This window comes from Pan troglodytes, chromosome 11 (genome assembly GCF_028858775.2).
Source record: "Pan troglodytes isolate AG18354 chromosome 11, NHGRI_mPanTro3-v2.0_pri, whole genome shotgun sequence".
NCBI classification, from domain to species: Eukaryota; Metazoa; Chordata; class Mammalia; order Primates; family Hominidae; genus Pan; species Pan troglodytes.
In genome coordinates, this window is record NC_072409.2 from 83,467,225 (window position 1) to 83,493,583 (window position 26,359).

The window sequence follows — 26,359 nt, forward strand, 5'->3', positions numbered from 1 at the left end:
CTTCTTTTACATTGGTAGTTCTTTTATATAAAGTGGTTATGTTTTATCTTGTTTTAGGGATGATAAAATTACATCTATGCTGATGTAGGATTGCCACTGAACAGTGGAGCTTGAGTTAAATCTTAATTCAGCCTTCAGTTTGCCTTTGCCTTGCTACCGTATTCATTCTTTATTCAGTAGAAATTGCAGTGCCTACTATGTGGCAGGTTCTGCACTAAGTTTTGGGGGTTTTTTTTTGTTTGTTTTTTGTTTTTTGTTTTTTTGAGTTGGAGTCTGGCTCTGTTGCCTAGGCTGGAGTTCAGTGGTACAATCTCACTTCACCACAACCTCTGCCTCCCGGGTTCAAGCGATTCTCCTGCCTCAGCCTCTGGAGTAGCTGGGACTACAGGCACGCGCTACCATGCCCGGTTAATTTTTGTGTTTTTAGTAGAGGTGGGGTTTCACTATGTTGGCCAGACTGGTCTCAAACCCCTGACCGTGATCCGCCCGCCTCAGCCTCCCAAAGTGCTGGGATTACAGGCATGAGCCACTGCACCTGGCGGTTCTGTTTTATCAATAGAGCAAAGCAGTTATGCTCCCTGCCTTCATGGTGCTTATGGACTGTTAAGACAAATATTTATGTAAGTATAACATTATAAACTATCATAAGGTCTCTGAGGAGAAAGTATAATTCCCTTACAAGTGAATGGGGATCTAATCATGATTGGACGTAATAGTTGAATCCAGAAAACAAGCCAGCATTAACGGGGGAGGAATTGCTGTTGGCAAAGGATCCAAATGCAGATGAAGAGCCTAGCATATTCCAAGAACTAAAAGCAGGATTAGACAAAGGACAGGGTGGGAACAGTCTTGGTAGGCCATGTTTAGAATCCGTTATTCTAAGGACAGTAGAAAATTGTTTAAGAAGAATCTAAAATTGATGGCAATTTTTAAGTAAGCTCAGACATTGAGAAATTGTGGAAAGACTATAGTTGATCAAGATATACACATTAAATTTGAAATTACTTTGTAGTTAATGTAATTTTTCTTAAGTATTAAAAACACTATTCCACATAGTAATTTCACATCATGTTTTCCGTTAAACATTTAATGAAAACAATACATGGCACATCATCCTTTTGGGTGTTCAAGCCAAAAATTGCCAAGTCTTGATTCGTCCCTGTCCTTCAGCCCCCCTCATTCAGCTGCCAAATCCTTGGCACTAATGATTTTTATGATATTTCTATTGTGTCTATACCATTCACATCCAATCTGGGTAGCCAGTATCTTTCATCTGTGCTACCATAATGGGTCAGCCTGCATTCATTGTTGGTCTGCACCTGCTCCTTTCCCCCATCCATTTGTGATGCAGCACTGAAAAGATTTTTTTTTTCTCTTGAGACAGTCTCACTCTGTCGCCCAGGCTGGAGTACAGTGGCACAGTCTTGGCTCACTGCAACGCAACCTCCACCTCCTGGGTTCAAGTGATTATCCTATCCCAGCTTCCCGAGTAGCTGGGATTACAGGTGCCCACCACCACGCCCGGCTAGTTTTTGTATTTTTAGTAGAGACGGGGGTCTCACCGTGTTGGCCAGGCTGGTCTCGAACCCCTGACCTCAGGTGATCTGCCCGCTTTTGCCTCCCAAAGTGCTGGGATTACAGGCATGAGCCACCGTGCCCTGCCGATCTTTTTAAATTTTCATTTCATCTGCTTCTTAAAATCCTTCAGTAGCTTCCTATTTTCTTAGGATATTAAAAGCAGACAAAAAATCCAACAGCATGATGTGGTTTATAGATTTCTGCCTAATTAGGCTGTGGCCCATCTTCAGCATTTCTGTCACTTCATTTGGGCTCATGCCACACTAGGCTGCTCCAGGGCTATGGAGGTGCTGCTCCGTACTACATGAGAGCTTTCATTCATGGCAGTTTCTGCTGGAAACTGAACTCCACCCTGGCTAAACTAGATTTCTGTTAAAAGTGTGCCCTCTTCCCACCTCCCCAAAACTGCTTCAAACAACTCCAGGCTCCTTCAGACCACTCATCACAATTAGCAGTTGATTACTAAATGCCTTATCTCCCACTAGTCTGAAAGTTCTGTGAAACTATGTATCAGTGTACTGCTAGACTCTTTCACTACTTGATAACCAACATGCTTAAAACACTGGGTGAATGAATGGGACCTGGAGAATTTGAAAATGGGCTAAGGCCTGCTTTCAAGAAGCTCCACTATCTATAAACTTTTAGAATAACAGTATATTCTTTTAATATGTTCATCTGAATTCAGTGTCCATGCCATTTTATTTTACCTCAGGTTCTCAGTGTAGTGACTTGTCATTTAATCTGTGTAAGAAATGTAACTAAACCATTCATGCTTCCTTACTCATGATCATGATCCTGAGGTTCACAACACGAAAATTTGTTACTACTTTTTACCTCCTAGTCCAAGTAGTGGAGTTCAATCTTCCCCAATTTCTAGGCTAGCCAATCTAAAAGGCCTCACTAACTCATCCAGTCTGTAGTAAAGATGGGCAGTGTGTACAAAGGGGTTTACAGGAGGCAGGCTGACAACCCACACTGGCTGGGAATTCTTCCCTTGTGAAGAATAATTGCAGTCCCCTGCCAGTGCAGGATGTAGACATGCTGAGCAAGCCAGTAGCACATCTCTGGATGCAGAAAAATTTTTGGAAGGTGCTTTGGGGTGCTGGAACCCAAGTGTGATCTGGTTTAGGCTGTTGCCACTCCCAGTATTCCCACCAACAGGGGCAAGGAATGGGAAGTGGAGAGGGAGGAGTTTTCCTGTGTCAAAACCCTTGATTTCCTCAGCATTCAGTGTGGATGCACCTTTAGAAGAGCATAGAGTTTAGAGGGGTATAAAATAAAAAGGATATGCTTTGTTTTTGTTTTGAAACTTAAAATGGGAGGGAGAGAGGAACCTTTTTTGGAAGAGAGCCCCTTGAGAAGGAAAGGTTGGCTAATGAAACAAAGTTCCTGAATGAGAAAGATGGTCCAGAGCACAGAGAAATGAAATTAGCAATGGACAAGCAAAGGCAAGTCTTACTATAAAATGGCAGGAGGTAAAAATAGACAAAAAGGCATTTGTGGGTAGATGCATTAAGATGAGGTAATACATGCCCTAAAGCCTCTCCTTGCTCTATGAAGTAGAAAGAATGCCATCTTCTGAGAAGGTTGGATCATGAGGAGGAGTGGAAAAAATGCCCCTTGAAAGGCACAGAGAGAGGGTTAAGAATTGCTGATTAGTGTTGAGGCCTCACCTGAGATGGGATATTTGAATTTGTGGGACACTATGATTTGTGACTTCTTTTTGTTCCACCAGCATTCAACATTGGAAGTAGAAGCAGAAACTAATGTTGGACCTATAGTATTCATTTAGTATTTGTACTGAGCAAATGAATAAATGGGTGGATTTATGATTGGATGTTCTGGATGTGAGCAGTAAAAGGACAAAGGGGCAAGGGAATTGAGGGATAGAGTGGCGAGAGTAGCGGAATTGATGCATTCTGTTACCTAGGCTGAGTAGGGAGGGAAGTGAAGCTATGACATGGCCAATATACTTTGAGAACAGGGAGAGTATCAAGGGATTCATTTTCCAATGGGGTTCCAGTAGGTACAAAGGCAGGAGTAAGAAGACAAAATATATATATTAGAGAGTGCCTAATTGTAGGCATTGTTGGAAGTAGGTGACTGAAATGGAAACGGGTGAAGCTGAAGGTGACTGGAATTGAGAATAATGATCTGTGAGGCTGTAGGTGTATCCTCAACAAGAAAGGCATTCTGTGATGGCAGGAGATACAGGATGGAGAAGAAAATAGCTGTATTGTGATTATATCTTCCTTTAAACTATATTTGTCTTCCTCCACAGCAGCTGGCATGCAGAGAAGATTTAAAATGTGCTGAATAAATGATTATTTCCTCATTCTTGGTTTTTAGTCAAAACCTGAATCAGTTATTAGAAAACTGTGGGATATGGCCATTTTTAAAAATACAGCAGGATTAGTTGTTACAATGTCATGAAAATCGGTAAGTTCTTTCCTATTTTACCTGCAAAGATATTGGGCAATGGTAAATAACATTGGATCTGTCCTTGAAGAAAGCAAGAGGCAAGGAAATGGAGTTCAAATTAGGCTAAGCTCTGAGGCCAAATTCCTACCTGTAGAATCTGTAACTGTGGTTGCTCTAGAACATTGGGTAATAAGGGGGCAAAGTTAGGCATCTTCTACAATTTGCTTGGAGTAGGCTGGTTCCAGCTTATCTGCATGACTGTTTGCACTGTAAATAGGTAAATAGTTCTCTCCTGGACAAGGGGATATCCCTTTGCTTTTCTATTTGTAAAACTCATTTATTCATCAGGCATTGAGTACATAGAGTCCAAGAGTATTCTAAATGCTAGGGATATAAGGATGAATAGGATGGAACTAACAGGAATCTTAAAAAAGGTAGGAATGGAACAATTAGATTTGTTCTTAAGAAACAACTAGTAGTAATGTGGAAGAAGGTTTTGAGTAGGGAAAGCCTCAGAAAAAGACTGTTTAAGAAGGTCTTGTCTTGATGCAGTGGTTCATGCCTGCAATCCCAGCACTTTGGGAGGCCGAGGCAGGAGGATTGCTTGAATTCAGGAGTTTGAAGCTGCAGTAGCCATGATCACGCCATTGCACTCCAGTCTAGGTGAAAACCTGTCTCACACACAAAAAAAAGAAAAAGAAAAAAAGCTCTGACAAGTAGCTCAAACCAGATATCAGAAGGGCCTGTACAAGAACAGGGACAATAAGGATCCAGAGAAGGGGATAGATTGGAGATTTCTGAGGTACACGAGACAATATTTGGGTACAATTTAAATGGAGATGGGCTGTGAAGGAGAGGGAAAAGTCTGGGATGACCAGACCTTTTTTTTTTTTCAATATGAGAGTTGGATGCATGGTGATACCAATATCCATGGCGAGAAATAGGAATAGGAATAGGAATAGTCTGGGGAGGAAAATTAGTTGTTTGAAACGAAGCAGCCTGGAGTTGTACTATAGTAGCTGCTAGCCATATGTTGATATTAAGCACTTAAAATGCGGCTGGTAAAACCTAGGAGTTGAACTTTAAATTTTATTTGGTTTTAATTAATTTAAATAGCCACATGAGGCTAGTGGCTACCACATTCTTTATTTTTAATTTATTTATTCTTTTTAGTTGGGTTATGTTTCTAATCCACTCTTTTTTTTTTTTTAATGTTGTAAAGGTATACAACATTCCCACCACAGATGAAATAGAAGATACTCATCAGGAGGAAAATTTCCAGTGGGCATCTGAAAATTGGAGTGTGAATCTTGGAGGCAAGATTGGGGCTAGAGAAATGATTTAGGAGTTGCTGTGAAACAGAGTAGTACTGAGGCTGTGGGAGGATGAGATACTCCAGAGAGAGGAGGTAGAGCAAGAGAAGCAGACGTAAGTGAGAATTCTAGGGAACATAATATGAAAAGTTGGCTGGCAACAGAAAAGAAGCTTTCAAAAGAGGCCAAGAAGTGTTTCCCATAGTCCCACATACTTTCTTTGCCTCTTCAATTTTATGTTGTGTCTCCTGTATCTAATACAGTGCCCTCGTCACTATGGAACATAGACTTTTTGAGAGGTTAATCTTATTTTTAGGTTCTTGGAAGCACCTCACTCTTACCTTCATGTGATGATTATGTTAGAAACCGTTGCTTTGGTGGAGCAGGTTAGGCTGCCTCCAAGGAAATCTAATAGGATTTTTAGAATATAGGACTGGGAAGTACCATCTTTAGATTCTACTCTATCAGTCACTCTCCTTTGCTTTCCTTCATGTCCAGTTATGATTTTCCAGATAACGTTTTAATCACTCTCCTTGCAATACCCTCCAACTCATTTGCCCTTCTTTCTTTCATCATTTACCTACTTTAGGAGTTGGGAAACTTTTCCTCTAGGGCCATACACAGGCTGTGTCACATAATCTTTGTTTTTTTCTACACTTTTTTTCAAATTGAGGTGGAGCTTTGCTTTGTTGCCCAGTATGGTCTCAAACTCCTGGGTTCAAGCAGTCCTCCCACCTTGGCCTCCCAAAGTGCTGGGATTACAGGTGTGAGCCACCATGCCTGGCCTACAACACTTTCTAAATGTTAAAACAATTTTTAGCTTTTGGTCTGTACAAAAACAAGACACGTGCCAGATTTGGAATGCAAGGTGTAGTTGGCTAACAGTTTACCTAGCAAGATCTCAGTCTGGATGAACCCAGCTCTTCAGTTCTGCGTACGTGCATGCTGCTAAGTATCGTGAAGGAAATCAGTAACTGGTAACCGTGCAGATTGGTGTACGTCAGCTTCATAAGCTGTACGACATTAGAGGGCAAGTTTTTGTAGTATTCTTGCTCATTGTATTTGGCATAATGGCTTTTTTACACCTTTTTCTCCTCAAACCTATTTCTCTCTACCACCCATATATTTTAGAGATAGGATTGAGTGACTGGCTGGGCAGTTATGATCAGCACAGGCTCAAACAGAAACCCTGCCTGTTTACCAAAACCAGTATCTGCGTCATATTAGTTCTTAGAGATACTGCCTGCCAAGACTGTCTTGACTGGCATTCTTGTGTGTCTTCAGTCAGCTTGTAGGTCGGCTGATCTAAGCCTTCACCTGGGGTTACTGGGCTCTATGTGGTTTCTCATCCTCCAGCACATTGGCCTGAGCTTGTTTACGTGATCTGACCAACTCATCTAATATAAGCAGCCCCATTACTCCTTATTCCTTTTTCTACTTTATTTCTCCTCACAGCACTTATTACTATATAACATCTACTTTTCTGTCTGTCTCCCTCACTAGAATGTGGTAAGCTCTAAAGCCATATTCTCCACTTTAGTCATGGTAATACCATTCTCCCAGTTGCTCAAACCAGATACCTGAAATTTATCCTCGATTTTTCTCATTCCTTTCCTCTGCCAGCCACTCAATCCTGTCTCTAAAATATATCTCAATTAACTTCTTACACTCTCTGCCACAGTGTCCTTATCTATGCCGCTCAGCATCTCTTACTTGAGTCACCTCCCAACTGATCTCATTCTGGCTAGGAGCCAGAGAGGTTTTTAAAAAATGTAATCAGATTATGCTATTCCTTGATTAAAACCCTGCAGTATGGCTGGGCGCGGTGGCTCACACCTGTAATCTCAGCACTTTGGGAGGCGGAGACCATCCTGGCTAACACGATGAAACTCTGTTTCTACTAAAAATACAAAAACAAAATTAGCCTGGCATGGTGGTGGGCGCGGGAGAATGGCGTGAACCCGGGAGGCAGAGCTTGCAGTGAGCCTAGATGGCACCACTGCACTCCAGCCTGGGCGACAGAGCAAGACTCCATCTCGAAAAAAATAAATAAACAACAACAACAACAACAACAAAAAACCCTGCAGTATGTTCTCACTGCACTTCATTCCTTGCATTAAAGATGCTGCTGTTTCAGCTCCACTTGCAATACCATTTACTCGTTGCTCACAGAGTTCCAGCTACAAGCATCTTGCATCTTTCACTTTTTTTTAAAAACTCTTCTGTGCATTCTGTCTCCTACCTCCTATTTTTTTTTTTTTTTTTTTTTGAGACGGGGTCTGGCTCTGTTGCCCAGACTGGAGGGCAGTGGCGTGATCTCGTGATCTCGGTTCACTGCAACCCCTGTCTCCCAGGTTTAAGCAGTTCTCCTGCCTCAGCCTCCCGAGTAGCTGGGACTACAGGTGTGTGCCACCACACCCAATTTTTTGTATTTTTAGTAGGGATGGGGTTTCACCATGTTGGCCAGGCTGGTCTCAAACTCCTGACTGCAAATGATCCACCCGCCTTGGCCTCCCAAAGTGCTGGGATTACATGTATGAGCCACTGTGCCCGGCCTACCTGCTTTTTTTTGAATAGCTAATTCCTTCTCATTCTTCAGGATTCAGCTGAAATGTGACCTCCTCAGAAAGGTATTCCCTTACCACTGTACTGAAATAGTTTTCTCCATGTCACTTCACATTTGGCAGTTACTATTTGTGTTTTTACATCTTTATTGTGTCTTCTTCCTCCTTCAATCAGACTCTAAGCTCTTGACAGAGACTCTTTTCCACTTATCTCCATGTATCTAGTGTTTTTCACAGTACCTGATATACAGTAGATATTCTGTAAATGTGTTGAGTAAATTAATGCCCAAGTGAGGAGATGGTCTAAGACTGAGATTTTTTTTTTAATTTTTAATTTTAAGTTCTGGGGTACATCTGCAGGATGTGCAGGTTTGTTACATAGGTAAATGTGTGCCATGGTGGTTTGCTGCACCTATCAACCTATCACCTAATCCTTCTGTGATCTTATCCTTCTGTGACACTCCCCTTCTTTCCCGGCCTTGGTCAAATTTTACCTATGAATCTGTCAAATGATTCCATTTCTGGACCTTCAGTTCTTTCAGGTATAATCTATACTGTAATTGTTGATGTTTTCTAAATCTGTTGTTATTCAGGAATACATTATTTCCCACTAGTAGCATAGAAGGAGGCATGTCTTTACCTTTTTAAAGGAATTTTGGATCTGATTTCTTTTTCTCAGCTAAAACCCAAATCCAGGTATTGGAAGAGTAGCTTGCATGAGATAATAATTATAAACATAGGCAAAACATAAGGGTATAAAGAATTTGAAGCCACTGGAGGGCAATCAAAAAGCAGAAACTGGAGGGAATTAGATCCTTGAAAGACGGAGATGACACTGTATAAGAACAGTTTCTTTGGCGTTTCATCTGAGGGTCATCCCTGGTCCATAGGGAGACTAGAATGCAAGCAGAGAGCCACAAACATTGTGTCAGAAGATGGACCCTGGGGCTGCCCGAGTGACTGCATTTTGAGGGAGAAATTTCAGAAAGCAGACACAGAAAAGAAGCCCTAAAATTTTTTTATAACTTTCACTCAAATCTTTACCTGACCCTGAAATGTACATGTGCAGGGAAGATTCCAAAAAGCCCATGTAAGCAATAGCTGGAAAGCTAAAAGGGCTCAATAGATACATTTCAGCCACCACCACAGGGAATATAGAACTTGGAGGTTGAATCCCACCAACTTAGATGGGCTGAGAAACATGTAGGACTTTTCACTGGAACATGCAGGGCCACAGCTTACTGTGGAAGACTATGACTCAGGACTAAGGACTTACCTTGCAAGAAGGGCAAAATTTGAAACAGACCTACCACAGTGTGTAAACAATGCCTTTGTAAGTTTAAAGTAATTCATTGGTAATTCAGTGGAATGCTAGAACAAAAAGTAATACTCTTGAGAGTAAAATAATAGAATCCAGAGATTCTATAATACATCTATAGCATCCAGTATAAAAAAAATACTAGACATGTGAATGAACCCATAGTCAAGAGAAAAAGCCGTCATCAAAACAGGTTCCGAGATGGAATTCACAGACAAGGGCTTTAAAGACACTATTAGAAATATGTGTATGAACTTAAAGGAAAAGATGGTTTAATGAATGAACAGATAGTGGTTCTCAGCTGAGACACGAGAAGTAGAAAAAAGAAACAATGGAAATCCTGGAACTACAAAAACAAACAAACAAACAAACAAAAACCTAAAATGAAAAAGTTACTGGAAGCCTTAACAAATTGGAGAAGACAGAAGTGAAATAACATTAGTTGGAAACCAGTGTTTACCAGAGGCAATGAATAGCACCAGAAATAGCAAACAGCATGGAAAAACAAAAACTAATTTTTTTCTTATTTTACTTAAAAGACAACAAGCTATAACAAGGTTTGTAACATTGTATTATTGTAGTATGTATTTTATAGCATATAGAAGTACAGTTTCAGACAATGATAGCAAAAAGGATGGGGTGGAATTACATGGTTGTAATGATCTTATATTTTACCTAATGTGGTACAATATTAGTTCTAAATAGATTAAGTTGAGGATACATATTATAATCCTTAGTGCAACCACTAAATACACACACACACACGTATAAAATAATATGTAGAGTGTATACAAATATATATGTATATGTGTGTATGGAGAGAGACCTATAGCTAAAAGAATACAAAGAGTTATAGCTAAAAGAGGTTAAAGTTATATTTGATTAATGTAAATCCAAGGAGTCCATTTTACTGGATGACACAGCAAAACCCTGTCTCTTAAAAAAAATAAAATTATTGAATTAAAAGTTTGTTCTTTGAAAAGATACAATTGGTAAATCCCTGGCAAGACTGATTTTTTAAAAAGGCAAAAGATAATAAGGTCTATCACGAACACCATATGCCAATACATTTAACAATTTAGAGGAAATGATCAAATTCCTTGTGTTAAAATATAAACTTTTCCACATTAAAATTTCAAGCTGGCCAGGCGTGGTGGCTCACACCTGTAATCCCATCACTTTGGGAGGCCAAGGTGGGTGGATTGCCTGAGCTCAGGAGTTCGAGACCACTCAGGCAACATGGTGAAACCCAGTCTCTACTAAAAAAATACAAAAAAATTAACTGGGTGTGATGGCGCATGCCTCTAGTCCCAGCTACTTGGGGGCTGAGGCAGGAGAATCTCTTGAGCCCTAGAGGTGAAGGCTGCAGTGAGCCAAGATTGTGCCACTGCACTCCAGCTTGGGCTACAGAGTGAGACTCTGTCTCAAAAAAAAAAAAAAAAAAAAAAAATTAAGGTGTTCCAGCAGTGATTCATAAATTAAGCAGCTACAAACCAGAAATGGTTTGGGGCTCTGTTAGAGGGGGTTGAAGGGACACAGAGCAAAGAAATTGTTTCATTGGTTAAAGTTTGAGTGTTTGCCTTATTTGGACTATCCAAGTGAGAAATTTATGACAATATAACCAATGTCCCAGTTAGCCAACTGTGATTGGCTAAACTAAGTTTCATTTTCCTCATGAGGGTGTTAGAGCTACATCAGTCTAATGGCCTACCAATTATTTTAACACTTGAGAAGCACAATTTATCAAAACTGATTAAAGATTAAAAGTCAGAATAGCTTTATATCTAATTGAGAAATTGAATTCATTATAAAGAATCTTCAAACAAGGAAAATGTCAAGCCCAAATGGTTTTATTAGTGAATTCTGTTAAACATTTAAGGGGAAAATGATACCAATCTGAAACAAACTCTTGCTTTATGAGACTAGCATAACTCTGATATCAAAACCTGATAAACACATTACAAGAAAATAAAATTATTGACTAATATTCCTCATGAACACAGACACAAAAGTATTTATGAAAATACTCATTTGGTCATGATATAGCATCCTTTGTATCTAAAACCAAATGAGATTTATCCCAGGAATGGTAGGTTGGGTGAACGTCCAAAAATTGATCAATGAAATTTGGTATGTTAACAGAATATATGATCACCTCAATAAATGCAGGAAAAAACATTTGAAAAATTCAACACCCATGCATTATAAAAACTCAGCAAACTAGGAATAAAAGAGAACTTCATCAATCTGATAAAAGGTATCTAAGAAAAATTTACAGCTACCATATTATTTAAAGTGATTATTATTACATTGATGATTTCCCCACTGAAATTAGCAATAAAGTAATGGTGTCAACTGTCACCACTTTTATTCTATTTTCTATAGGAGGCTCTAGGAGGTACCATAATAAAGAAAGGAGGCAAAAAGCATGAAGACTGGAAAGAAAGAAGTAAAACTGGCTGGGCATGGTGGCTCATGTCTGTAATCCCAGCACTTTGAGAGGCCGAGATGGGTGATCGCTTGAGTTCAGGAGTTTGAGACCAGCCTGGGCATCAGGGCGAAACCCCATCTCTACAAAAAAATACAAAAATTAGCTGGGTGTAGTGGTGTGCACCTGTGGTCCTAGCTACTCAGGAGGCTGCAGTGGAAGGATCCTTGAGCCTGGGAGGTGGAGGCTGCAGCAGCCTGGTTGACAAAAGTGAGATCCTGTCTCAAAAAGAAAAACTATAATGAAAGGAAATAAAAGGCATAAAGATTGGAAAGGAAGAAGTTAAAGTATGTATTCACAAATGACATCATTATTTATCTAGAAAACTTAGAGGAATTTACAGAACAATTACTAGAACAAATAAGTGAAGTTAGCAATGTTGCATGTTTTAAGGTCAAAAAACAAAAATCACTTGTATTTCTTTTTTTGTGTGTGTGTGTGAGATGGAGTCTCACTCTGTCGCCCAGGCTGGAGTGCAGTGGTGCAATCTCGGCTCACCACACCCTCCGCTTCCTGGGTTCAAGCGATTCTCCTGCCTCAGCCTCCCGAGTAGCTGGGATTACAGGCGCCCGCCACCACGCCCGGCTATTTTTTGTATTTTTAGTAGAGACGAGGTTTCACCATGTTGGCCAGGCTGGTCTCGAACTCCTGACCTCAGGTGATCCACCCACCTCAGCCTCCCAAAGTGCTGGGATTACAGGCGTGAGCCACCACACCCAGCCAATCATTTGTATTTCTATACAGTAGCAACAGACAATTTGAAAATGAAATCTTAAAAACAATTCCATTGACAGTAGCATCAAATAACATAAAATAGTTCAGAATAGCCAGGTGTGATGGCCCGTGCCTGTAGTCCCAGCTACTCTGGATGGCTGAGGTAGGAGGATTGCTTGAGTCCAGGTGGATCCCTTGAGCCCAAGAGTTCAAGGCTGTAGCACACTATAATTGTGCCTGTGAATAGCCACTGCACTCCAGCTTGGGCAACATAGTGAGACTCCGTCTGTAAAATAAAATGAAACAAAACTAAAATACTGCTGAGAGAAATTATAGACCTAAGTAAATGAAAAGGCATACCATGCTTATGGATTAGAAGACTCAATATTGTTAAGATGTCACTTCTCCCCAAGTTTATCTGTAGGTTCAATGCAATCTTGATCAAAATCCCAATAAACTTTTTTTGGGGGAAGGACGGGGTAATTGACAAGTTGATTCTTATTTCATATGGAAATGCACAGGGATTCAAGGTTGCAGTGACCCCTGTTTGCACCACTGCACTCCAGCCTGGGAGACAGAGCGAGACCTTGTCTCAAAAAAGAAATTTAAAAAAAAAAAAAAAAAGGAATGCAAAGAATCTCAAATAGCTAATATCTTCACAGTGAAAAACAAATTCGGAGAACTTAGTAGTACGTGATTTTGAGACTTAGTTGAAATCTAAAGTAACCTAGAGACAATGGTATTGTCAAAGTAGTAGGAAGTAGAATATAACAAGAGTCAGAAATAGACACACATACATTCAATGGACTTGGTTTTTTTACAAAGGTCCCAAGGCTATCCAATGGCAAAAGGAAAAGTTTTCAACAAACGGTGCTGAAACAATTAGAAATATGGAAAAAGTGAACCTGGACCCCCCATCTCACGCCACAACAAAATTATTTTGAGATAGTAATAGACCCAGAAGTAAAGGCTAAAAATATAAATCTAAAAGGAAACAATATTTTCATGACCTTGGGGTAGGCAAAGATTTATTAAAGAGGACACAAAAAACAACAAACAGAAGAAAAACCTGAAAATTGCATCAATATAAGTGTCTGCTCCTCAAAAGACACCTTTAAGAAAATGAAATGGTAAGCCACAGACTGGAAGAAGATATTTCGAATACATATATTTAACAATTTTGTATCCTGAATAAATAACTCCTGTAAATCCATAAACCAAAAAACTCCAAAGTCAGGCAAAAGATTGGAGCAGATGCTTCACAAAAGATATATGAATGACCCAGTAAGCACATGCAAATGTGCCCACCATTAATTATATGGGAAATTAAAATTAAAACCACAATAATATACCATTTCACACCGACCAAGATGGAAGTTAAAATAAAAAAAAAAAAAAAGAAAGGCTGACCAATGTGTCTATCTACTGGAGCTCTCCTACTGCGGGTGGGAATGTAAACTGGATGTAATCAGTCATTTTGGACAACAGGTGGCGGTTTCCTATAAAGCTAAACATAGACTTACCCTGGCACCCAGCCGACGTGGGAGAACTGGGTACACAGGTGTACACTTTACAAAACTCATCGAATTGCACACTCAGATTGTGTGCATTTTACTGTGTCTAAACGTTAGCGCTATAAAAGCAAAACAAAATATAAGATCATAAAAATAAAAGCAATTCCTAGGGGTCCTCTCCGTTCCCGGGCTTCCTCGGTGCGGAGGGAAACGAAACTAGCCCGAGGCAAAACAGCCTCCGCGGACCCCGCCCGCCGCTAGTTGCACTTTCGATTTTCCCTTTAGTTATTAAAGTTCCTATGCAGCTCCGCCTCGCGTCCGGCATCATTTCCTCGGAAAATCCCTGCTTTCCCCGCTCGCCACGCCCTCCTCCTACCCGGCTTTAAAGCTAGTGAGGCACAGCCTGCGGGGAACGTAGCTAGCTGGAAGCAGAGGCCGGCATGACCACTGAGCAGCGGCGCAGCCTGCAAGCCTTCCAGGATTATATCCGGAAGACCCTGGACCCTACCTACATCCTGAGCTACATGGCCCCCTGGTTTAGGGAGGGTGAGTGTCTCCAGCGGCGCCTTCTCGGCGGAAAACAATTGAGGACTTGTTTTTCTCTTGCTTCGTTCCCTTCTTTTAATCAATGCAGATAGCCTGCCAGACACCCCGGGTTTGTGGTAAGATCTCCGCAGCATTTTAGGCTAGAGGTTGCCAGAGTTTGAGGAGCCCTCGGAGGCCTAGGTGGGGAAACTGAGTTCCAGCGAGGTGAAGTGACTTGCTTAAGGGTGCTCATCTATTTAGGTTCAAAGCTGGGGAAGAAATTTTCTGTTTCATTTATTTTCACTAATATTAAAGTCTACTGTGTGCTTGGCTGGGTACTGACAGAGATTGAGAAATAAGATAAGGGCTCTTCCTTAGTATACATTACAGCCCAAGGGATGGGACACAAAGGGCAGATAATTACAGTACTGAGCACAAAGTGCGGTCTGAGCTTAAAGGAAGTTGATGCTTACTCTGCCGAATCTTATTTGCACGCCTAAAGAAGTGGAAGCTGGAGAGGAGCCGGACTTTTCCAGACCGAATAGCTTTAGGCTTTAATACAGGTGTTTCCATTTAACTTCGGAGACAGGTGATCCTGGGTAATGACCATTTTGTAAATTTGTATCGAATTACTTTGTGCTGGAGATGAGCAGAGGCTTCTGGGAAAGAGGTGAAAGGAGGTGGTACTTAAAAGATATCGATGAGGCCGGGCGTGGTCCCTCACGCTGTAATCCCAGCTGTAGAGCACCCGATGCTGTTGCTGTTCGGGGTGCCACTATGTAACCCGCACGGACCTAGGGGACTGAACAAAGAGGGGCGAACGCGGGAATAAAAGACAAGAGACAAAAGAGTATATCTGGAAGAAGGGGTCAGGGGGCACCTTGCCTCTAGTGGACAAGGGCCCTGAGCTTTACACAGCCCTTCTTGTTTATTAGGCAAAAGAGATAGCGAGAAGGGGAGGTGCTTGTTGGCTGGCTGCTTGATTCACAGCAGGCTTGCAAGACTGCAGTCTTTGAACAATAGGTGCTAGATTTCTCAATAAATAATTTCAAGGAGCCTGGCGCCAGGGAGTGAGGCGCTCAGCAAACCTTTTGGTGGCAAGGCAGTGTGAGTTTGCCCACGTGCTGCATTCATGATAAACAGTTTGCTGTTTGATCATATAGCCTCCAGCGGAATGCTGAGTTGGTCACATCCCAAGGGCCTTCGGCTCCCTGCAGCCAGCACTTTGGGAGGCCTAGGCGGGTGGATCACAAGGTCAGGAGTTCGAGACCAGCTTGGCCAATATGGTGAAACCCCGTCTCTACCGAAAAATACAAAATTAGCCAGGCGTAGTGGTGCACTCCTGTAGTCCCAGCTACTCAGGAGGCTGAGGAATGAAAATCGCTTGAACCAGGGAGGCAGAGGTTATGGTGAGATCGCACCACTGCACTCAGCCTGGGTGATATCGTGAGACTCTTGTCTCCAAAAAAAAAAAAAAAAAACCGAAAAACAAAAAAAAGTCGATGAGAGGGGGCCTGGGAATCCTAAAAGTCTCCAAGTGCCAGTCTTTCCTGATGTTATTGCAGTTTTTGGAAATGGCGTTAAGACCGGCAACTAACTTGAATGCTAATTGCTCTACAAAACTAAAAGAAAGGTTGTGGAATGGCATTCTAGTGACCAGTGTAGCTTGGCACCTGAAGAAGTACTTGGAAGAAACACTAACAACTGGTGTGAATTCCATTTTTTCATGCACTCATATATTGATTTGATACACCTTGATGGAATAAAATAAGCAACTCGTGTCAGTATTGTTAGCATTGGAGGTAATTTACTCAGCACCTATTACCTAATAGTGTCATTGAAAGTTGAGGAAGCAATGATGAGCACAGTAGAAACTGTCCCTGCCCTAATAGTGATTAGTGTGTGTATGTGAATGCAGGTAACAAAATAGTAAATAATAAAGTGCAGCAGTGCTTTGATGGAAAAAAGCTGGGATGTCTACTAGAGTCCAAAGGGCACAGCCAAAGCTTCCCAGATATTTGGCATTTGAACTGAGGTCTAAAGAAGGAGGAAAAATTAGCTGGAAGGAGACAATAAATTGCAGTTAGAGGGCTCCTTATGTGCAAAGGTCCAAGGTGAAAGAGAAACTAGAGTGTTCCAGGTATCCAGAAAATATTAGTATGGTGGCATTGTGGAGAGAGAGGCAGGAGTTCAGAGAGATGAAACTTGACAGGCAAGCAGAAGTGGGATATGAACAGTTTTGGACTTTATCCACTGAAATGTGATAAGGAGAGGGGACCAAAATAGAATTTGCATTGTAGAAAAACGACTTTGACTTCAGTTTGAGGAATGGCTTGGATAGGTACAAGACAGGGAGAGAGAGAATGGCAGATGCAATGATGCCAGGACAGCAGAGTGGAAAAACTGGAAGCAAGGAGACCAGTTAGGAAAATAGGAATCCAGAGGAATGGGGAGAAATGGATGGATTCAAGACACATTTGGAAAGTATAATCAATAGGTCTCTTGGGGAGTTGTGGTGAGGAGGTAAGGGTGAGGACAGGGTGGAAATGACTTCCAGGTCTCTGGCTTTGGTCCTTGGGTGAATAAATGGTAGTTTCTGAGATAGGAAATGTGGGAAGAGGGACAGGTTTGCAGGAGAAGGAGAAAAATTCGGATTTAGGTATGCTGGGTTTGTATGCCTTGGATACATCCATGAAGAGATGTTCATCAGATTGTTGGCTGCACAGGTGTGGAGTTCAGGAAAAGGGTCCACAGTTGGGGAGACATTAATGTAGAGATCCTTGCTGAAACAATGAGAGTGGGTGCAACTGTTACTGAAACACCAGGGATTCAGCCTAGGTTCTTTTGCTAGCTGCACATAAAGCCAATCACTGAGACAACAAGTTTTGCCAAGGCTTTAATTGGGAGCTGCAGCAAAGGAGGTAGGAGATCAGTCTCAAATCCATCTCCCTGACCCATTGAAATTAGGGGTATGGATAGAAGGAAAGAAATATAACTAGGTGTTGGAAGATGGACTCTGGAGGGGTAAGGAAGCAATCATGATAAATGAGGGGCCTGGTGTCTCATTGTCTGGATGTGATGGTCTGATGAGTTTCAGTTCTTTTATACCTTTTGAGAGGCCTGGGGGTCCTTTTCCTGGGGAAGGAACTCAGATAAAACAAATATAAGTTTCAGCTTTAAGATCAGGAGGGTCAATTTCTATGTTTATTTGAAAGAATTGTATATGGGACTATTGTGTTGGTTTCAGTCCCCCTCTTTCTATTTATCAATTCCTGGATCATGGGGAATCTGATCCTCAATCTTTCTGGCAGCTTCATGCTGAGGAATGGCGTGGTGGGCAGTTCCATACTATGGGTGACCACATGGCCATCCAGGAATCAAAAGTTAATCTAATACTATAGTTTTCTTCTGAGACACAATCTGTATCATTACTGTTCCCCGCTTCCACCAAAGACATATCACAGCTGGATGGGCCTACCTGCAAAATAAGCCTCAGTTACATATACTTGGCTTATTTACCCACACAAAGTGCAGCAAAAATTATTGTCCGTATGGGCTCTCCTAATTGGCTTTCCTGGAACCTCTCACAAGGCCATTTCAGTCAAAGCCCTGGGAAAATAACTTGTTCCTCCAACTGTGTCCCCTTATAAAAGAAAACAGATTTTTATTAAATGTATGCAAGAAAACACATTGCCATGAATTAAGAATATTCACAAATAGTTTATAAATTCTGGAGAAATTAGGGAGAGAGAAAATGCCTCAAATTCTGTTTAAAAGGGTATACTCTACTTAATATACTGTATTCTTAAAGGTTATGAAGAGCTTAAAAGAAAAAATTCTCCAGATTCCAAAAAACAAAAATTCTCCAGACTTTTTCAAACAAAACCATAAAAAATTATTTCAGTCCCACATTAGTTCAGTCCATGCAATCAACTCCTGCTGTGCTTCATATTGGGTTAGTAATCTTTATAAACATGTCAGCCTTTTAATTAAGAGGGACTCTAATTAAGAGTCCTAGAAGTTTTCTGTATTCCAGTGGCACAGTCTCCAAAGTTATCAGAAATCTGCATTCAAGACTCCTTTTCATGAAGTCCCCTAAATAAACAAGCTCTGGACTATATCTGATTATAAGTCACTTTTTGAAAAGAATCAATGCAAAACAACAATTGCAATGACAAAAGTCTTAGGAGAGCCATAAAGACACAGTTGACAAGGAAATTTTTTTTTCTGTTGGCATACAACAATTTAACATAATAATCATCATTACTGACACCATATATTAAGACATATCAGAATTTTAGGAATCTCATATAGTCCTGCAACACATATTAATAGCACATCTATATAAATATAACCCAAAGGAAGTTAAATACCACCTCACATTTGATAATGCTTCCTGTATAATTCTAATATACCAAAGAAGCCTAACATGTCTGTCTGTATTGGAATTCAAGGAAGCTAATATACAAAAAAGTTAGTTTGAGGTTAAAAAAAAACCCCTGAATTTAGAACTTGAAATATTTGCTGTTGGGAAGTCTGTCAGTATCAAAGATTTAAGACACTTGATATCACAAAATAGGATCACGGGTCACTACAAAATAGTTATTCATTTAGCCAAAAAGATCAAACACATTTACCCTTTGATAGGCGACTCAGTTTCCCAACAATAAGGCCTAATAAAGACAGCACGAGGCCAACTAAATGTCTTTCCCTCTTCCTTTTCTTCCGCCCACAGTTCACTCAAAAGGTAAACAAATATTTTATGTCAATATTATACAAACATTTTATTCAAAAGAGAACATCAAATTTTACCTTTGTATGGTATATTTTTAATGTTAAAGCTAATTTTAATAAAACCTTATAAACCGAATTTTAATCAGTTTGACTATAAGGTAGGATTTCTGTGAAGTTTTTTTTTTTTTTTTTTTTTTTTTTTGAGATGGTGTCTGGCTCTGTTACCCAGGCTACAGTGGTGCGATCTTGGCTCACTGCAACCTCTGCCTCCTGGGTTCAAGCAATTCTCCTGCCTCAACCTCCCTAGTAGCTGGGATTACAGGCCATGCCACCACACTTGGCTAATTTTTGTATTTTTAGTAGAGACAGGGTTTCACCATGTTGGCCAGGCTGGTCTCCAACTCGTGGCCTCAGCTGATCCGCCTGCCTCGGCTTCCCAAAGTGCTGGGATTACAGGCATGAGCCACCACACCCGGCCTGAGTCACCACCCCCGGCCTGAGCCACCACGCCCAGCCTGAGCCACCACACCCAGCCATCTTTTTATAACATTTTACGATTTCCTATTAAAGAGTAGAGTAATGCTCCAAGAAAACCCTGTTATGACACAGGGGCCCAGACATTGGCCTTGCATCAGTGTGCTTTTGATGCTAATGTTTAATTTATAGAAAAACCCTGAACTAATTTTATAACTCAAAATCAGCCCTTACAAGCTCACATGCTCACCTTTTCTGCAATAGTTCCTGGGCGTAGAGGGATTGAATGGTTTTAATTTCTAGCCCTATGTCTCATGAAAGCAGTTCATTTTGATTGTCACCTTCTCCTGAGTCTGAAGACGAGGCTTCATTTGGTGTCAGTGCTCAAGATTTAGCAGGTATTGGTGTCTTTTTTGGATCCAGGAGTCAAAGGCCTTTGAATTACTAAATAATTGTTTCCTAAGAATTATTTAATAGCGTATTTATACTGCAGGAAACCTCATCATTCTCTCTAATATGTCACAAAATAAAACCCTGGGATTTGGTGCCTAGTAGTTACTGTCTGAAACACTTCAACCCATTATACAATCCATTGTATTAAAGTGGTTAGGTTACTCCTTGCATTTATCTGCTAGCATTCTAGTGACAAAACTGTGACCTAGAGCCTCAAAAATGTGGTAGGTCCTGTGCCAAACTTACCAAAGTAAGATAGTTAACTTTTCTTTCCATCATTTAAAAAAAAAAAAAGGTAAATGCAAGTATCAGTTTTGGAAATTCAGTATGAAGATAAATCTTTCATTTAAAAAGTATACAACAAAACAAGGACAAAGTGACAATAAGCACACAGTAATTTCTTTTCAGCTATTTTGAAAGAGCCTCATCATACATTTCCAAGATTGGTTTCTAGATAAAGTACTGACAACTGATTTAAGTGACTTACACCACTAGAATCTTCAAACTGGCGTAACACTTGTATGTACATATTTTGTTGTCAAGTATACATGTGAAGGCCCATCAGTGATAAATGGCTTAGGATTAAAAAAACACTAGAAAGTCTCATAATTTTTTTTATGACTTAATCCAAGTAAATGTTATTTAATCTTAATAATGGTAAACACAACTAAATTAGTTTGAGAGAAAGCCCAATCAATATAATTTCCTTAAAGACAAAGCCAATTTTTTTCTGAATATTAAAACTTTGTACCCATATAGCAGTTTTGCCTCATTAAAGGAAAAGATCTGAAACCGCTATTGTTGATTGAATTGAATTACCTTGGAAATAAACACCATTTAAACATTTCTCTCACCTACTTTTCCAAATAACCAATAATAATGTACTATTTCTGTTCAGAACTTAGAAGAATAAACCTTTTATTATTTTTTGCCAGGAACCTTAAAGTTCTTACAGTTCTCTAGTTCATTAGAGGTAAGCAAAACCAAACAAATTTTAAAGGCTGGTGTCCACCAACAATTTTTGGAAGCTTGAAAAAGGTAGCTTAGGAACTTTGGATAAGTAGAGCAAATGATGAGATACTGGAAATGCATAGGAAACAAAATGACTATTCATGGAACCAAATAAAAGCTTTCCTTACATTAGAAACTAAAAGCCATCAATGGTTTTATTAATATGTATATATAAGTAAAACCTAAAGAAGAAGAAACAGCAAATAAATGCAAATTAAAAGAAAAAACAAACAGGAAACCAACCTGAAAATTTTCTACTCAGTTTAACTTGGAGGCTATAGTGTTACCCAGAGCCAAAAAAACACATGATGAATATTTTGTTCCTGATGCACAATTTAATGTCTTTAAGTTCACCAATACCACTATATATTTTGTGCAATTAAGAAATTCAATTTAGGCTGGGCATGGTGGCTCAGGCCTGTAATCTCAGCACTTTGGGAGGCCAAGGTGGGTGAATCACTTGAGGCCAGGAGTTCGAGACCAGCCTGGCCAACATGGTAAAACCCCATCTCTACTAAAAATACAAAAATTGGCCAGGCATGATGGCACACAACTATAATCCCAGCTACTCTGGAGGAGGCCGAGGCATGAGAATTGCATGACTGGGAGGTGGAGCCAAGATCATGCCACTGCACTCACTCCAGCCTGGGTGACAGAGTGAGAATCTGTATCAAAAAAAAAAAAAAAAAAAAATTAATTTAGGTATGTGACCAGTAAGTATTATACTGTAATGATAGTATATCTATGCAGAAGAGCAAATACAGTGTGAAGCAATGCAAGCATGTAGGTGAAATTTGGTTGTTGCTATATCTGGCTTCTATCTGGCTTCATGGTTAACTATATTAAGAAAGGATTGCCAAACTGCCAATGTGTTTCTTTACAATATTTCTTATTTTACTTTCATCAAGACTAAGAGCTTTAACTATGAGCAGTGTTAATTAGCCAGATTTCTCCAATATTCTATCTGGTTTTAAGAGAATATTATTTAAGCCTTTTATACTTTGTATTTTCTCTGTCTGTACATAAAGGTAGACACACAAAGAATAGGAAATAAACGACATGACTTACACACACCATCTATGATATGCTTAGACTTTCTGATTTGTCCTGGATTTTCGTTCTTTTTCTTCTTCTTCTTTTTTTTTTTTTTAAACAGTCATTTTACTTTAGGACAAAAAAAATACCATTATAAGATGCTTTGTCATACGAAATTATTTTCTTTATAACCTTCCTTACCAAAAATACATCTTTATACTCATAACTTTCTCCGCATCTCTCTCGTCTACTTGTTCTTTTCTACCTTGTTTCATAAGTAACCTTTCAAGTCCATAATTTGAATTATTAATAAACTTTAGATAACTTCTGAGTTAGATAAAATTATTTTTTTCTGAATAAAAACATTGTCTTTTGCACATTTTATATATAGAATTACATATGAACTGGAATTCTTATCCTTAGTAACAACCTTAAATTTCAGTAAAAACCTAGGAAGCAAGAAATCTTGAGCTGCCTAGCAGATATTAGTATTTTATAGATGAGAACCATTCCACAATTTTTAGAAACATGTTCCCCACATCATAACCTTTTCTTAATTGGAAATGACTCAAACATCCAATGATTATATTTCCGATTATGCCAAAAGTTCATTTACAGCATTTGACCATTTACATTTTATTTATTTTTAGCAGTTTATCTAGATTATTTCTGCATCATTTCCTTCTTAACCATTTTATAACCTGTGAATGTCAGGTGTTCACCTAAATAACCTTAAAATTAATACATGGGCATTTTTATCAATAACTCAGAAGATTCAGCTGTTTTCATTAAACTAACAGCATTAAATTAGTCTTATAAGAATTCACACAAATATTCACTGGGTTTATAGCTTTATAACCTGCTGCCAAACTCTGATACCTCAAATTATCTAGCTGAGACAAATATAAAACCGAGACAAAAATGTATGCTGACAATTCTGAAGACATTTCTATTTTTATTTTACCAATAATTTTAAAGACAGCTTGTTTATTAAAGATTTACTGAAGTCATGTGAACTTGAAAAACACTTTGGACTTAATTTATGAGCACTCTTATTTATAAGCCAATTTGGTAGGTATAGTGTATAACATAGTTAATGTACATCTAGATAAACACATCTAAACATGTATACACACACAAAGATCCAACAGCTTTTACCTTGGAACTCTAGCCATGAGATAGCAATACAAACTCACGAATCTACAACCAAGTCCACATGGCTAAAATTTGTTTGCTCCAATCGGTAATCCAATGAAGGCTGTGAACCAGAATTTTGGGTAAAGCAGTTTCCATGGCAGTTTGATTTTTAGAAGCTAGATTCCAAAGAACCCTGGGGCCAAACAGCACTACAGAAGAACGTCATGTGGAAACTACTGACCAGGCCCAACCCTGCTTAAAACAGCGGCATAAAAGCCAGAATACATGGGACTCCACCTGGCTTTCCCATTCAATAGCCAACTCCAGATTCCAAAGAATATTGGGGCAAACGTAGTACAAAAGAATATTTGTTTGTTGAATTCTAATTTCCCATTACTATATTGACACACACAATCACCAAAACACAATCCGACTGCTGAAGCAATAGACAAGCCCGAACAGTGTCCAAACTGAAACAGTCGAGGTGCTTTTCTCTCTCAATCGGGCTTTATTAACCTGCAAACAGAAATTTCTTAGGAATTTTCCAAATTGAGAGAAGCCGATCCCACTGTCTGGTACCCAAAAAAGACACTAACTTGGCCAGACACAAACACAGAAATTACAAACACGCTCTCTAGAGTATCATACTGAGAGTCAGGGTGCTTCCCTTTCTTAGTCAGTTGGGCTGGTTTAACCTGCAAATGGAAGCTCCTTTTAAAATTTTCAAATTGAGCAGATCTTGCTGTCTGGGCCAAGAAAGGACACTCACTTATCCAGATGCCAGTGTCACATTTCAAAGGCTGTTCTTCCTAGCAATCAGGAACTCAGCTGGGGCTGGCAGCAGCAGGGCCAGAGAGACCAAAACTCACTTCCAGCCAAAATTGGGCGGGCAGTTGCTTAGGAGGGCTTCTGAGACTCCTAGACCACAGCAACCCAGCCACAAAAATCTGTTACTGAAGCACCAGGGGTTTGGCCTAGGTCCTCCTGGTAGCCACACAGAAAGCCAAACAGGGAGACAACAAGTATTGCCAGGGAAGAAGCCTTTAATTGGGAGCTGTAGCCAAGAAGATGAGAGATTAGTCTCAAATCCATCTCCCTGACCCACTAAAATTAGGGGTTTATATAGCAGGGAAGAAATGTAACTGTGTGGGAAAACAGGAACTCAGGAAGCAATCATGATGAATGAGGGGCCTGGCCTCATTGTCTGGATGTGATAATCTGGTGAATTTCAGTTTGATACTTTTTGAGAGGCCTGGTGGTCTTTTGCCTGAGAAAGGATCTCAGATAAAACAAGTGTAAGCTTCAAGTTTAAAGACCAGAAGGGTCAATTTCTGTTTTTCTGGAATAAATGTCTGTGGGACTGTAGTCAGTTTCAAGATTGCTTTTTGGAGTGTGAGTAGAAAGAGCCTAGGACGGAATCCTGTGCAAGCCCTCATTTAAGAGATGAGCAAAGGAGGAAAAGAGACTGGGAAAGAGTGCCACATATGTGGGCAAGGAGGCATCACGGAAACCAAGGGAGAATGATGTGGTGGATAACATGGCTGAATGATGCTGAGAACCCAAGGTCTGTCAGAACTAAAAAAACGTTGCCTTTACTTTGGCATTATTGACTTTTGGGGCCACCCACAGGACTAGTTTCTGTGGAATAGGGATGAAGGTAAAGGTATAAGATGGTTGGGAAACTAACTGCAAGAGTAGACTCAGGAATAAATAGAGGGCAAGGAAGTGGAGAAGATAAATGTAGGCAGTTCTTTTGAAAATATGATTCACAAATGAAAAATTACAAGGGAGGTAGTGCTTAATAGTATCTTCACACAAATCCAGTCTATACAATTTGGTTACAATGTGGGTTCCAAGAAAGGAGAGAGAAGACAGAAGCAAAGATAAATGGAAAAAATAGAAAATTTTACTTGTCTAAGAAAGAAACAGCACTTTGCTTGTGAGTTTATTGAGAAGGGAATACATTAGTAGGATTTTCATATTTCTCAGATGAAGAAATAATCATGTAAACATTCAGGAAAAACAAACGTGTGGCTTTTTTTTTTTTTTTTGAGACAGAGTCCTGCTCTGTCACCCAGGCTGGAGTGCAGTGGTCTGATCTTGGCTCACTGCAACATCCACTTCCGGGTTCAAGTGAGATGGAGTTTCACCATGTTGGTCAGGCTGGTCTCGAACTCCTGTCCTTGTGATCCGCACACCTTGGCCTCTCAAAGTGCTAGGATTACAGGCGTGAGCCACCATGCCTGGCCACAAATAAGATTACTCAGGTTTCCTCTAACGGAATCAACATCAAGTTGGTCTCTGACTTCTCTGCAACTCTAATGTAACTAAAGAGTAAAACTCTGTGCAGAATTTAAAAGGTAAAACAAAGTTGCCCCTATTTTATATTTAGCCAGGTATTTATGTATGTAAGCAAGAAGAAAACATTATATATGTGGGGTCTCATATATATTTCTTACAGAAATTACTGGAAATGTGATTCCAAACAATGGGAACTGAAAAAAATTAGCTTAAAAAAAGGAGTTCTTGTAATGCAAGGATTGGTCGTGAATGTTGAAAGTAGGCATGTAGAGTTGATTTTAAATAATTTTATAAATTTGTCCACAAAGGTAAGTGCAATAGTCAAGCATTTTTTTTTTAAATTATACTTTAAGTTCTGGGACACATGTGCAGAATGTGCAGGTTTGTTACATAGGTATACACGTGCCATGGTGGTTTGCTGCACCCATCAACCCATCATCTCCATTAGGTATTTCTTCTAATGCTATCCCTCCCCTATCCCCCCAGCCCCCAACAGGCCCCAGTGTGTGATGTTCCCCTCCCTGTGTCCATGTGTTCTTACTGTTCAACTCCCACTTATGAGTGAGAACACACGGTGTTAGGTTTTCTGTTCCTGTGTTAGTTTGCTGAGAATGATGGTTTCCAGCTTCATCCATGACCCTGCAAAGGACATGAACTCATTATTTTTTATGGCTGCTAGTATTCCATGGTGTATATGTGCCATATTTTCTTTATCCAGTTTATCATTGATGGGCATTTGGGTTGGTTCCAAGTCTTTGCTATTGTGAACAATGCCGCAA

The 26,359-nt window shown here is 39.9% G+C and overlaps 1 protein-coding gene across 4 annotated transcripts in view; it reads left to right on the forward strand.

The window, feature by feature from the left end:
- Positions 1-14,159: 14,159 nt before the first annotated feature.
- Positions 14,160-26,359, forward strand: part of RIGI (RNA sensor RIG-I) — a 71,205-nt gene continuing 59,005 nt past the window's right edge. For 3 of the 4 annotated variants that reach the window (XR_010148721.1, XR_010148722.1, XR_010148723.1), the window contains exon 1: positions 14,167-14,456. Coding sequence is in view for 1 of the 4 variants with exons in the window: in XM_001156662.6 (XP_001156662.1) it covers positions 14,351-14,456 (106 nt within the window). In the remaining 3 variants the exon portion in view is untranslated. Of the gene's footprint in view, positions 14,457-26,359 lie in introns of all 4 variants that reach the window. The other variant, XM_001156662.6, reaches the window with a different exon arrangement.